This window comes from Nerophis ophidion, linkage group LG13, assembly GCF_033978795.1.
Source record: "Nerophis ophidion isolate RoL-2023_Sa linkage group LG13, RoL_Noph_v1.0, whole genome shotgun sequence".
Taxonomy (NCBI): domain Eukaryota; kingdom Metazoa; phylum Chordata; class Actinopteri; order Syngnathiformes; family Syngnathidae; genus Nerophis; species Nerophis ophidion.
This window is the reverse complement of record NC_084623.1, coordinates 41,155,986-41,169,917: the sequence shown is the minus strand read 5'-3', so window position 1 is coordinate 41,169,917 and position 13,932 is coordinate 41,155,986. Positions and strand designations below refer to the sequence as shown.

Below are 13,932 nucleotides of genomic sequence, written 5' to 3'. Positions count from 1 at the left end.
ATGAGTTGGGAAATTGTGTTGGATGTAAATATAAACGGAATACAAAGATTTGCAAATCATTTTCAACCCATATTCAATTGAATATACTACAAAGGCAACATATTTGATGTTCAAACCGATAAACATTTTTTTTTGTGCAAAAAATCATTAACTTTAGAATTTGATGCCAGCAACACGTGACAAAAAAGTTGGGAAAGGTGGCAATAAATACTGATAAAGTTGAGGAATGCTCATCAAACACTTATTTGTAACATCCCACAGGTGTGCAGGCTAATTGGGAACAGTTGGGTGCCATGATTGGGTATAAAAGCAGCTTACATGAAATGGTAAGTAATTCACAAACAAGGATGGGGTGAGAGTCACCACTTTGTAAGCAAATTGTCAAATAGTTTTAGAACATTTCTCAACGAGCTATTGCAAGTAATTTAGGGATTTTACCATCTACGGTCCGTAAAATCATCAAAAAGTTCAGAGAATCTGGGGAAATCACTGCACGTAAGCGATGATATTACGAACCTTTGACCCCTCAGGCGGTACTGTATCGAAAACCGACATCAGTGTGTAAAAGGATATCACCACATGGGCTCAGAAACACTTCATAAAACCACTGTCAGTAACTACAGTTGGTCGCTACATCTGTAAGTGCAAGTTAAAATTCTACTATGCAAAGCCAAACCCATTTATCAACAATATCCTGAAACGCCGCCGGCTTGGCTGGGCTCGAGTTCACCTAAGATGGACTGATGCAAAGTGGAAAAGTGTTCTGTGGTCTGACGAGTCCACGTTTCAAATTATATTTGGAAAAAGAGGACGTGGTGTCCTCCAGAACAAAGATGAAAATAACCATTCAGATTTTAAAGCCGCAAAGTTCAAAAGCCAGCATCTGTGATGGTGTGGGGGTGTATTAGTGCCCAAGGCATGGGTAACTTACACATCTGTGAAGGCACCATTAATGTTGAAGGGTCCATACAGCTTTTGGAGCAACATATGTTGTCATCCAAGCAACGTTATCATGGATGCCCCTGCTTATTTCAGCAAGACAAGTGTTAAAACCGCGTGGCTTTGTAAAAAAAAAGAGTCCGGGTAATTTCCTGGCCCGCCTGCAGTCCAGACCTGTCTCCCATGGAAAATGTGTGGCGCATTATGAAGCGTAAAATACGACAGCGGAGACCCCGGACTGTTGAACGACTGAAGCTCTACATAAAACTAGAATGGGAAAGAATTCCACTTTCAAAGCTTCAACAATTACTTTCCTCAGTTCCCAAACGTTTGAGTGTTGTTAAAAGAAAAGGTGATGTAACACAGTGGTGAACATGTCCTTTCCCAACTACTTTGGCACGTGTTGCAGCCATGAAATTCTAAGTTAATTATGATTTGCAAAAAAAAAAAAAAAGTGTATGAGTTTGAACATCAAATATCTTGTCTTTGTAGTGCATTCAATTGAATATGGGTTGAAAAGGATTTGCAAATCAATGTATTCCGTTTATATTTACATCTAACAATTTCCCAACTCATATGGAAACGGGATTTGTAATTTTTCCCATGGTCAGTGAAGAAAGTGGGTTGGCGAAAAATGAGGAAATGTTGTTAAGTGTCTCGGTTTTGAGTTGTTTAGGTGTAGAAGCATGTATTATGTTGTGGCGGTGCCCCGCGATTAAATACATTATGGAGTAACCCTGTTTCTCTTACACACGTACGTACGCTCGCCAACACACAAGCACACAGTTCCTAAACAAAACGACTGACCTGTGACTGTAGTGTAACTTGTTCAATGATGAGAAGGATGATCTGCTGTACAATACTGTACTGTAGTGAAGAGAAAACGTTGACGATGAAACAATATAAACAGGTACTGTACAATACTGCATAGTACTGATGTAGTATTGATCAGAAATAGTTAAACCTGGGCGATATGGCCTTAAAATTCTGATTTCAGATTTTTTTTAGATTTTTTTCCTTTTGCTTTGAAAAAAAAAAATCCAAATGACACGGATGATTCAAAACAAGTTTATTTTATTTGATAAAAAACTGGTAGTTTAAAATGTTACTGTATACACTACAATTTACTCTGAGTACAATTCTAATTTGAATAATGTTATTTGTGGACCAGCTAAATTGTTCTTTTTATGGAATCATTTTCAAAGACCTAAAATAAGAGCTTCTTCTGGAAAGTAATACTTTTGTCTTGAATAAAATACTCCTGTAAACAAAAACGTAGCATTGCACATTGCATGCAAAATTGTATTCATATTTTTGGTTCAGTTCGGTATGTCAATGATTGAAGGTTTAGACTAGAAAGTTGTATAAACTACACCCCCCAAAAAATTCATGGATAGAGTGTGGAAACAAATTTTGCACTCTGATTTTGTGAGGGATGTAGTCGAGGGTTATTCCAATCTTTGAATCTTGCTATAAGATGAGAAAAGCCCTTGGAGAGCACAAAGGAGCACCTGACTCCATCTCGTAGTAGTATAAACCCCCTTTCCATATGAGTTGGGAAATTGTGTTAGATGTAAATATAAATGGAATACAATGATATGCGAATCCTTTTCAACCCATATTCAATTGAATGCACTACAAAGACAAGATATTTGAAGTTCAAACTCATAAACCTTATTTTTTTTGGCAAATAATAATTAACTTACAATTTCATGGCTGCAACACGTGCCAAAGTAATTGGGAAAGGGCATGTTCACCACTGTGTTACATCACCTTTTCTATTAACAACACTCAATAAACGTTTGGGAACCGAGGAAATTCATTGTAAAGCTTTGAAAGTGGAATTCTTTCCCATTCTTGTTTTATGTAGAACTTCAGTCGTTCAACAGTGCGCTGTCGTATTTTACGCTTCATAATGCGCCACACATTTTCGATGAGAGACAGATATGGACTGCAGGCGGTCCAGGAAAGTACTCTTTTACTACGAAGCAACGCTGTTGTAACACGTGGCTTGGCATTGCCTTGCTGAAATAAGCAGGGGCGTCCATGATAACGTTGCTTGGATGACAACATATGTTGCTCCAAAACCGGTATGGACCATTCAGCATTATTGGTGCCTTCACAGATGGGTAAGTTACCCATGCCTTGGGCAGTAATACACCCCCATACCATCACAATGCTGGCTTTTGAACTTTGCACCTATAACAATCCGGATGGTTATTTTCTTCTTTGTTCCGGAGGACACCGTGTCCACAGTTACAAAATATAATTGGAAATGACTCGTCAGACCACAGAACACTTTTCCGCTTTGCATCAGTCCATCTTAGATGAGCTCGGGCCCAGCGAAGCCGGCGGTGTTTCTGGGTGTTTTTGATAAATGGGTTTTGCTTTGCATAGTAGAGCTTTAACTTGCACTTACAGATGTAGCGACCAACTGTAGTTACTGACAGTGGTTTTATGAAGTGTTCCTGAGCCCATGTGGTGATATCCTTTACACACAATGTCAATTTTTGATGCAGTACCGCCTGAGGGATCAAATGTCCATAATATCTTTTTTATCAGTTTGAACATCAAATATGTTGTCTTTGTAGCATATTTAACTGAATATTGGTTGAAAATAATTTACAAATCATCGTATTCCGTTTATATTTACATCCAACACAATTTCCAAACTCATATGGAAACGGGGTTTGTAAATAATATTTTATGAAAATTCTGAATCCAGACGGTGATCCGGATCAGATCCAAAATCATATTACTTGTTTATCCCATTTCTGGCATTTCCTGAAAGTTTTTAATTAATATTCGTCCATACCTTATTTGAGTTACGTTGCCACCTAACAGAATATATAACCTCCTGGCGGAGGCATATACCCTTCGGAAGTAATAATGAATATTAAATCTGTCCTTTGTTTGCACATTTAAGAAAATCATTAATTGGCTGCCAATGTCTTAAAAGGGTTATATTTTTTTTTTCGACATTTAAAGCTGTTCCTCGTGGTCTGCATAACATGTAATAATGGTTCTTTGGTCAAAATTTGCATTGATTATGTTTTACAGACTGTCTTCAAGCCGCTTTCTGACGGCTTCTTTAGAATCCTTATTTATCTACTTCAAGTGCGTCTTCTCCCTGCCATCTTTGTTGTCGTTTTTAGCAATTCCACAGCAAATCTACTGACAGATATGAGTTCAAAATATATGCTACAGTACTTTGTATTAGAAATTGCAACAGCGGAGGATGCATTTACATGTACGAGCCTGTCTGCCCCACAACAAGATAGAGGAAAAAGGAGCTTGTTCACTACGTCAGATTGCAATGGCGGACTCGCACAAAGCTCTTTGGGGAAATCTGTACCATATATGAAAATATTTGCTGATGTCACACTTTGTAAAAATGTCACAAATTGGGCAAATTCCAAACTGTTCATTTAAATATATTTGTCATGCCTTCATGGTTTGATTTTAAATTTTCAGGACTCATGCAGATCCCAAATACATAAAAATAGGTAAAAAAAAGTTGGTTAAACGTAATTGGTCACCTCACTCACCATTTTGTTGAGAGATTCTTTGTCCGATACATTATCAGGGTGCTCGATGTGTTCTTGCCCCTGATCCACCAGATTGTCTTCTGATTTGTCCCCATACACATCTTGGCTGCAATTAATGGGAAGGGAAGGAAAATGTTGTTGCAGAGTTTTTCGTAAAAAAAAACTAAACAAAACAGCAAACCTCAGGATAATTTTTTGCAGTAAAATCCACCCATTTGGTCTTTTTTTTTTTTAAATATTTTTTTGCCACAGAAAAAGAAACATTTAATTCACCCTAAATCAATATTTATCTATAAATATGTAATTATAAGGAATACGATATACAGCACAATACGGCATTTGTGCACGTAACGACGTGCTGTAGATGGTGGCAGAGGTAAAAGGAATACAATGTTTGCTTACTTAGTAGCGAGCAAACAATGGTAACTAAAAAGAGCCGCGAAGCAGGTTTATTGGGGCTAAATCTAATTGAAAAGTCACTTTTAATATAAATTGTAGGACGTCAACATCAAGCTAGCAGAATAGTTTGGAGGGGGAAGGGCAAGCCAGGTTGCGTACAGCAGAGCGTCAACACAGAAGTATAATCCAGGCTTTATTAGAATGTCAGCATTGTGAACAACAAACCTCTCAGCAGCCTTGTTCTCTTCATCATTCCTTTCATTGTCATTCACCTCCTGCTGTAATAAATAGTCAGACGGGTTTACTTTACAATCCGACACAGCAAAAGAAAAAGTATTTAATCAACAATGGGGTAAATATATGCAAAATTGTTTAATATGATAGGAAAATTCCTCTCTGAGGACCCAATTCTCCCGTGTGCTGGAAGGCACCTATTATGCCAAACTACCTATTTTTTTTACCTATTTGTACCTGTTTTTGTGTAGTTTCACACCTTTGTGACTGTTTTGAACTTTTTTTATTTTTTGCTGTGTGGAATATTTTAGTTCCTGTCCAGTGCCTTTATTTTATATATTCACTTCATCGTGCTATGCACTGGCTTCCACACCTGTTGCCTGATCTGCAACTGGGACATACCTGCACCCGGTTGCCAATCAGTCTCCTATTTTGGTCGGGCTTTATCGGATCATTGTCATTTACCTGTTATGCACTGCTTTGTTCTGCGTATAGTAACGACAAAAAATGTCAGAGTCTTGTGCCCTGATTAGTTTCACTTGCCTTCTTTTGTTCCTTTTTCATTTCTTACTTGCACATTTTTGTACTCCTTCATGAGTCTGTTATTTTATTTTTGATATCACATCATTTTACTAACCATCTGCTTGTCGTCTGCTGCATCTTAGGGTCATATCGCTAAAGCTACTTCCCATCTTGTGACATGTATTTGGGATCTGCATAAGTCCCAAAAATGTTTAATCAAACCATGGAGGCATGGCGGAGATACTTATAAAACACTCTTGCCTTCTTTCATACTTTCTCCAAACGACCCATTTGGAATTAGCCCAATTTGTGACATTTTTCCCAAGTGTGACATCAGCGGATATCTCCATACAAGGTAACGTTTTACCCAAAGAGTTTTGTTCAAGTCGGACATCGTAGTCTGACGTTGTAGTCAACAAATTCCTACTTTTTCTCTATTCTCTTGTTGTTGGGCAGACTGGCTTGTACATGCACATGCATCCTGTGCTTTTGCCATTTCTAATACAAAGTATTGTATAGCTTTAACTTATATCTGTCAGTATACTAACTATGGAAGCGCTAAAAACTAAAACAAAGATAACGGGGAGAAGACGCCCACAAAACGGCGCATCCTGAAGAGACAGTCATAATTCTGCTTGAAGACGGTCTGTCAAACATAATTTTTGCAACATTTTGACCAAAAATCTAAAATTATAGGAAGTGTTTTAAATTGAGAAAAAAAAATCATTATTCTGTATGACCCCTTTAAGAGCAAACGGGAGAATAGGGCCATAAGAGATCTAAACTCCTATTCTAATGCCATGTTGTGCTGAGTTTAAAATGAGACCGCAGCTAGTTGTAGCTAAGCAGTCCTCTGTGCTTTTCCTCAATTGCACACAATTGATTCAACAACCAAATCCACAAAATGAACTAAAAGCAGCCACTCACTGTTTTGTTAATACGCTCCTCTTTGTCCTTGTCTTGTTCTGCTCCCGAGTGCAACACAGCACCTTTGCATTGAGTGTGTTTATGCACTTGATCTACTCGATAAGTGTCGTCACCAACAGATTTGTCTGCATACTCAACTGAGCTACATGGAGCAGTAGCAGGAAAGTAAGAAAAAAATCATCAGAAGTCACTCGGTTAACTAATTACAGTTTGAGAAAAATGCTGAACCTCAGAATTTGTATTTGGTTTAATAATCAGTAAACAAAATGACAAATGACATCTCCAGTTTGGAATAAGTCCTTAAGGAAAAAAACACTTAAAGGGTCTGATCTTCAAAAGATTTGCGTGTATTGAAACACGTGCAAACTGAATAGCACATGCAAAGCTGATTTACTGAGCGTGTGCACAGAGAATTGCGTCTCATTACTGTATTTCCTTTTTAATTTTGCCTATCGTTCACAATTATGAAAATCATGCGACGGATTAATTTTTTTAATGCATTCTAAATGTTAAATAAATGAAATCAAAAGTCAGCTTGCAATGAAGCCTGTCTACAGTCCCTAAAAACATCCAAAAACTTCCATTAGGATTTTTTTCATTTATAATAACATTTAATATTTACATATTTTAATCATTTTAAACATATGCGGTGCATTAATTGAAAAAACACATCACACAAAGTTTGTTTGTTTTATCTTCATCTCTGATTTCTGCACATTGCAGACTTCATGAGTACCAACAAACATAATAAACATCACTTACTGTACAAGGTCTGCAGTCATTAGGATGCCGACCTCATTTGGAGGAAAAATGTCTCATAATCTTCGCAAAGAAACGTGGTGTGGGGGTGTGGCTGAACAAGCACTTTTTGTGTCTCCCTCGCCAGTTCCAGTTCCTAAATGGCTGTCAAAGTGTCCCAACTTGTCACATGTAAGAGGCATGATTTGTGATCTACAATAAACTTCCAGGATGCAGGGAAGCGATGAAGCACATCACTCAATGATGTAAACATAGGCACACACGGAAGTGATCACGGCGCCGCTACAAATACTTTGTCTGCGTTAGCGCTTATAAAAACAATACCGTTAAAAATACATGGTTAATATTCAAGTCACAAAATGTAAATGCAGTATTGTTGACGCTATTTGAATGGTTATTTATCTGATTTTATGGACGGAATAGTGAAGCTCCCATTAGCTTCGCTGTAAGCGGACTTTTACTTATGTTTATTGAATATTTAGAATGCATTAAAAAAAAAGTCCATCCGTCGTCATGGATTGTGACGATGGATAATGATTGTAAATAATAGGGAAAATTCCCCAAAAAGTGTAGTTCCCCTTCGAATGAGCAAAATAGAGAACGTAACCCATATCCAAAATGTGTGCTACTTATCAGATCGCCAAAAATAGTGGGAGGAGAAAATCCAAATATCATTGAGCACATGCAATGTGGGGTATAAATATTAAAACTGAATTGTAGCTGCTGTTTTGCGTCAATATTTTGCATGTCTGGAATGTCAGTGCAAACTGGCATAGTTAGGCACATAAGGCTTTGAAAAAGAGGCAACCACACTGCAAAGACGTATGGTTGGGAGAGAGAATATTCCATCCGTGAGTGTGTCAACATTTGGACTGTCGGAAATTAAAATGTTAGACCTATCGTCTATTCAGCAGAACACTGTCATTTTATTTCTGCTGGATGATTCAAGGGGCTGCTTAAAACTAGTTTAAAATGATTACATTTTGTGTCTGCTGGCGTTTTTGTTTTGTTTTTTTATTGGTGTTTGTTTTTCAAAGTGGTAGATATTATACTGTATGTGCTATATTAAAAAACTTCTTGCAATATGCATTTTCTTGTAATTGGATCATTCCAGATGCACCATCCTAAAAGAGAACTATAATTTTTGGGGAATTTTGCCTATGGATCATTGCAGATGCCCTATCTTAATAGGGGAACTGCACTTGTTTTGGAAGTTTGCCTTTCGTTCAAAAAAAACAAAACGATGTCTTCTTGTCTTTTATAATGATTGTGAACGATAAACAAAAAAAAAAAAGTGCAGTTCCATTTTAACACATGGTGCATGTCTAGCGTGCTCAAAATAGGCTGTTGCCTAGATAGCACTTCTATATTGCCCAGAAAAGGTGATTCATATTCTATTTGTGTGCTGCACTTCAACAACATGACGAAATGCCACAGGTTGGACCGTATGATTGATATCATGTGGAGGGAAATTAGTTTTTCCATGGTGACAGTTAGTGTGTGTGCAAAAATCTTATTTAAATAGGGTATTCTGCACCACTTTTGCACTTGCTATCATTATCTTAGTAGAAAACCGCCACTAAAATATCACACAATTCTATAGTTTGTACATTCTGTTTTAGGGCATGGTACTGTATTTGAATCTTAGTAGATCAGGTCCAGGGTGTTTCTTTCGAAGAACAAGCCAATGGCAACAAACCTCTTGACGGCGTTGGCGTTCTCGTCCTCCTGACTGTCCCAGCAGTCAGACTTGTTGCTGTACAGAATCTTTGCCAGCAGCTTCAGAACAAAAAAAACAAGAACAAAACTTTGAGGTTTTAATTGAACTGAGAACCCAGATACTATCAATTGCCACCTTTTAAAAACACGGGGGTTCTTTTTTTTTTTTTTTGTCCTGTCCAGTTTCTTAGGCAAATCATATAGTTAATGTAGATGCCCATATCGGCTGTTCAGATTTACTTTACAAAAGAGAAGTGTAGGATACTTCTCTTGTTGCCTTATTTGAATTTGACTTTATTAAATGTATTTATATTATCATTTGGTGCAGCCGGGCCGGAACAGGAGGGGATAGAAAGAGAAAAAAAGGAAGACAGAGGTTGAAATTGTGGGGATAAAAGGGGGATTAGACAGAGCGAAAAAAACAACAGCAAACACAACAATAACAACAAAGACAACAACAACAATAGAACAACACCAGCACATACGATATGTACAAATATGATCGTAAAAGTGATAGCAAATAAGCAGTTAGTGAAATAAATAATAATATAGAAATGTCATTGAGCATTTTTACACTATGACTGGAGGAATACAAATACCAATAGAAAAAGCGCTATTGATTATGAACAGTACCAATATTTTACCTCTATTATCGATAATACAGTTGTTCAAATGCAACAATACGTATACATTATAACTAGAAACATAAATAAAATTAAAAAAAATAATGAATACAAAAATAAATAAAAAGGTATACTGTAAAATGAAGGGGAAGAGAGAGCGGCAACCTATACTTAATCTTGTAGATTGTTATAGTATAATTATTACAGTAACTATATCATTACATGTATTTTTGTTGTTTGCTAAATGTGTACATTTATTTTTTTATTATTAGTATACAATTAATATTTACAGTATAAGTGATAGAAGGTTTTATTACTTATCTGAGACTGATTTCCGGTTTTGGTTTGATTTTCGGCCTAATTTTTTCTAAATATAAAAAATTGCTTTAAAGTCACATACTTGAAGCTGTACTGACAAAAAGGAAACCAACCAAAACCAAATAAACGCATGTTTAAAGTAAGATGTACATGTACAAAACACACAAAGTACATACAAACGCTAAAAAACACTATAGTCTAAAAGGGATAACTTGAGGTATATGGTTGACCTTTTTGAACAGTAACTACAGTGGAACCTCAATTTACAAACCCGTCTATTTGCAAAGCTTTTGGTTTCGATTGCGCCAAATATGCATGTGTGGATCCCGACCTACCTTTCTCTGTATGGTTGTTTTTTGCCGATGTACTGTAAGTGGATTTTACTTTTAAATATTTTTTATTATTGTAGCAATATAGTTTTAAAATTAATACTTTTTGCGATTTCTGATCGTTTATGAGAGCACATGTTGGAAGAGCAGCGCATACAGGGCAGTTCAGCTTGTCGTTATTCGGGATTGTTAATAAAGAGACTGTTCTATCAGCATTCCCTAGTTCCCGTAAGGGACAAGCGGTAGAATTGGATGGATGCATGATTCATCCCCTCCTTGATATGTGTGTTTGATATACAGTACTGTACAGCACTTTATGTTGTTTCAAATGCACAAACCTGAACTAAAATGTGGACTTTTGTTGAGGCTGGAACAAATTATTCATGTTTACATTGTTGCTTCACTATACAAACGTTTCTATTTATGAACCCTGTCCAAAAAAGAATTACGTTCATAAATCTAGGTTCCGCTGTAATTGTAAATTAGCAGCTAATACTTTATTTGATATGTCACTCACTCCTGTTGGTCTGACAGTTTCCTCTTCCTCTTTATCCTGCTCAGAGTCCCACGTATCATCAATATCATGGCTGTGTTGGCTGCATGAAGAAGTGAAAGAAAAGAACACAAGAATTTAGACAAGGTTGTTCAGTGATTAAGAAAAAAATGAATACAGTAGGATAAACCACAGGGCAGTTATTTTATTTGTTTATTTACGTGCAAACAAAATATCTCAAACCCTGAATCAAGAGCATCACACAGGAAGACATTATGGAGGATTTCCAAAAACATGACAACAATAACAAACCTTTTGGTCAATTCAGGTTTCTTATCCTTTCCTTTTTTCACATCCATCTCCGGAACACTCTCAAAGGTAGTAGAATTCTCTGACAATAGCTTCAGGTCAAAAAATTATAAAAACACACATTTTACTCAATGATAAGTCACATAAGATACACATTTTGCTCTTCAGTTCTTTTATAGAAAACATAAACGGTTGGACATTATTTTATTGATTCAAAAGTTATTTGGGTTTATCTTGACATTTCACTGAACTTTTAGTATGTAAATATGTTAATTTCTCTTTTTCTCTTCTCTTACTGTAAGACAATTTGTAAATATTTAAGTGACTAGGGGCAGACATAAGTGCATTTTAACCTGACATTTGTCTGTAGATGTTGCTACAGTATCCATACCTTTTTACAGATGCCTATGCCTTTTGCATAATCAGAGTTGGGCTGAGTAAAACAGCCTACTTCTTCATCCCCAGGTTCTATAACACTGAAGAAGCCACTGACAAAGAGAGCCTGACAAGAAAAAGACAATTTCATTGATATTTCATTACTTTTAATATGGCTTTGGATCTGCAATCTTTAACATCCACTCACACCAGACGTCTTGTTAGGCTTCTTTACTCGCATGTCCTTTATAGCTCCTGAACGTCTAAAAGAACTCGACAAAGGAGTCTGGACGTATTTAGATGACTGTTGGCATTTTTCACCAAGACTGTCAAATTCATCGAGGCTGATGTAAGAAGTATTTAAAAAATGGTGAGTCAAGCAAGGTTGTTTCAGTCAACATAAGAATACTATTCTGAGAAAGGATATTCCATTGTTAAGTTATTTTTAGGTAGGTAAGGTACAAAGGTTTTCACACAAGTCTATTGATGTTCTCATTCTTCCAGGTCATTGTATTGACAAGGCATTCAATTGATTGCAACTGGACTGTTCAGTTTGTATTAGAAGATGTTTCGCCTCTCATCCGAGCAGACTTCATGCTTATAGACTTTGATTGGTCACATCGAGATCTGACCAAGGAGCATGGACTGATGAACCCTGTTCGGATGAGGAAAAACACTTTTTCGGACAAACTAAACAGCGCAGTTGCGATTGATTGAATGCCCTCAGAAGTTGTTACACTTATTAGGATTGGTACTCTGCCGCACCAACCATTCAATAGCATTTCAGAGTCCCCCAAAAATGAACACCCATTCTGCAACCAAAAGGTTAATCTTGCATATTCCACTTTCCCACAAACTGTTTTTTCAGAATCAGATGGGCGGTGACAGAAACCATGACACATCTCTAATACGCCTCATGAACTTAATGCAACATTTCAGAAGTATATAAGAGTCAAATTCTCATCTTGCTTATTCAATGCACAGGTCTTCCTTGGATATAGCAAAACTGTAGGGACAAGTGGCTTGAGCATTTCTCTTCTTATACAAATACCAATATACCTTCCAAGATCTTCCCTTTGATCAACACCAACTTTGACATGGTGTATTTTTATGGATCTTTTATGACAAAATATTTTTCAGTCCAGTGGTACCTCGATTTGTTTTTTGATAAAAGTGATTTTGTATAACGTCTCAGGTTTTTGTACAGCCAAACATTCGACATAATAAATTAGTCCGTTTGCCTGCCTACCATTCCAAGGAATGAAGTCCCCAAACGAAGGAATCTAAGCATTGATGACTCAGTCTGTTTTTTTCCCCAATAAATACAGCTGCAAAAAAACCCACAATGTGGCCAAAGGATGTTGCAAGTGCCAGCATTTTAAAAAGGAAAGTCAAGTTAAAGTTTAAGTTAAAGTACCAATGATTGTCACACACACACTAGGTGTGGTGAAATGTGTCCTCTGCATATGACCCATCTCCTTGTTCACCACCTGGGAGGTGAGGGGAGCAGTGAGCAGTAGCGTTAGCCACGCCCAGGAATCATTTTGGTGATTCAACCCCCAATTCAAACCCTTGATGCTGAGTGCCAAGCATGGTGGTAATGGGTCCCATTTTTATAGTCTTTGGTATGACTCAAGGTGGAACTCACAACCTACCGATCTCAGGGCGGACACTCTAACCACTAGACCACTGAGAAACACTACATTATTCAAAAGAGTCATTGCAAAAAATAAAGTGGCTCTTTGTGATACAGTCCGCACAGCTCACCTCTTTTGCCAGGCCTATGCGCACGGAGCTCAAAATTTATGACCGCACTGACCCTCTTCCACAAACATGTGTCACAGAAAACACAGTTCGGCATGTATTTTTCATAGACCTGCAATAAATCTGACATGGACAGCTTTTGCCACCGACGCGTATCATAAAATTTAAATAAAGCCAGTGATTAAATCAAATGTTTTCCACAACTCATCTCTGAGACAATTTCCAACATACCGGTAATTAATGTGCCTGGTTGAACTCATTGCAACATCTTACCGGAAAAATTGTCTCTTGTAGCATTTATTGGCCATACATACCACCAACCGTTTCTTTAGTTCACGGCTTTTAAAAGCCAGCAGGTAGAGCAGCTCCACTTCCTCATCGTCGCAATGACAGAAAAATGTCAACTCGCGAGGATTGTGGAAAATGTACAGTCGTGTTTTACGGGAAACTGCAACACAGAGGTGCACTCGGCCATGGAAGCGTTGATGACCGCGAGCATTCCACGTTGAGGCTGGAGTCTGTGAGAAACTTTACTCTCCATTCATCGCTGTCTACGCCTACAAAAGTCTTCAATAAACGTTCATTTGTCAATTTAATGCAGCATTTATTTGTATTTTGAAAACCAAACTGTATTTATTGTCTATAAAACGTTTTTTTTTTGTATTATTTTTGGT

General features: G+C 37.2%; 1 protein-coding gene across 3 annotated transcripts in view; it reads right to left on the bottom strand.

Moving 5' to 3' along the window:
• Positions 1-13,067, bottom strand: part of LOC133564569 (trichohyalin-like) — a 68,529-nt gene extending 55,462 nt beyond the window's left edge. For 2 of the 3 annotated variants that reach the window (XM_061918949.1, XM_061918951.1), the window contains exons 1-9: positions 11,703-13,067; positions 11,511-11,621; positions 11,123-11,211; positions 10,835-10,913; positions 9,028-9,107; positions 6,570-6,711; positions 5,112-5,164; positions 4,488-4,593; positions 1,747-1,806 (exon numbers count right to left, since the gene is read on the bottom strand). In XM_061918949.1, coding sequence (XP_061774933.1) covers positions 1,747-1,806; positions 4,488-4,593; positions 5,112-5,164; positions 6,570-6,711; positions 9,028-9,107; positions 10,835-10,913; positions 11,123-11,211; positions 11,511-11,621; positions 11,703-11,735 — 753 coding nt within the window. In that variant the 5' untranslated portion in view covers positions 11,736-13,067. The remainder of the gene's footprint in view (positions 1-1,746; positions 1,807-4,487; positions 4,594-5,111; positions 5,165-6,569; positions 6,712-9,027; positions 9,108-10,834; positions 10,914-11,122; positions 11,212-11,510; positions 11,622-11,702) is intronic. The other variant, XM_061918950.1, reaches the window with a different exon arrangement.
• Between the last annotated feature and the right edge of the window lie 865 nt (positions 13,068-13,932).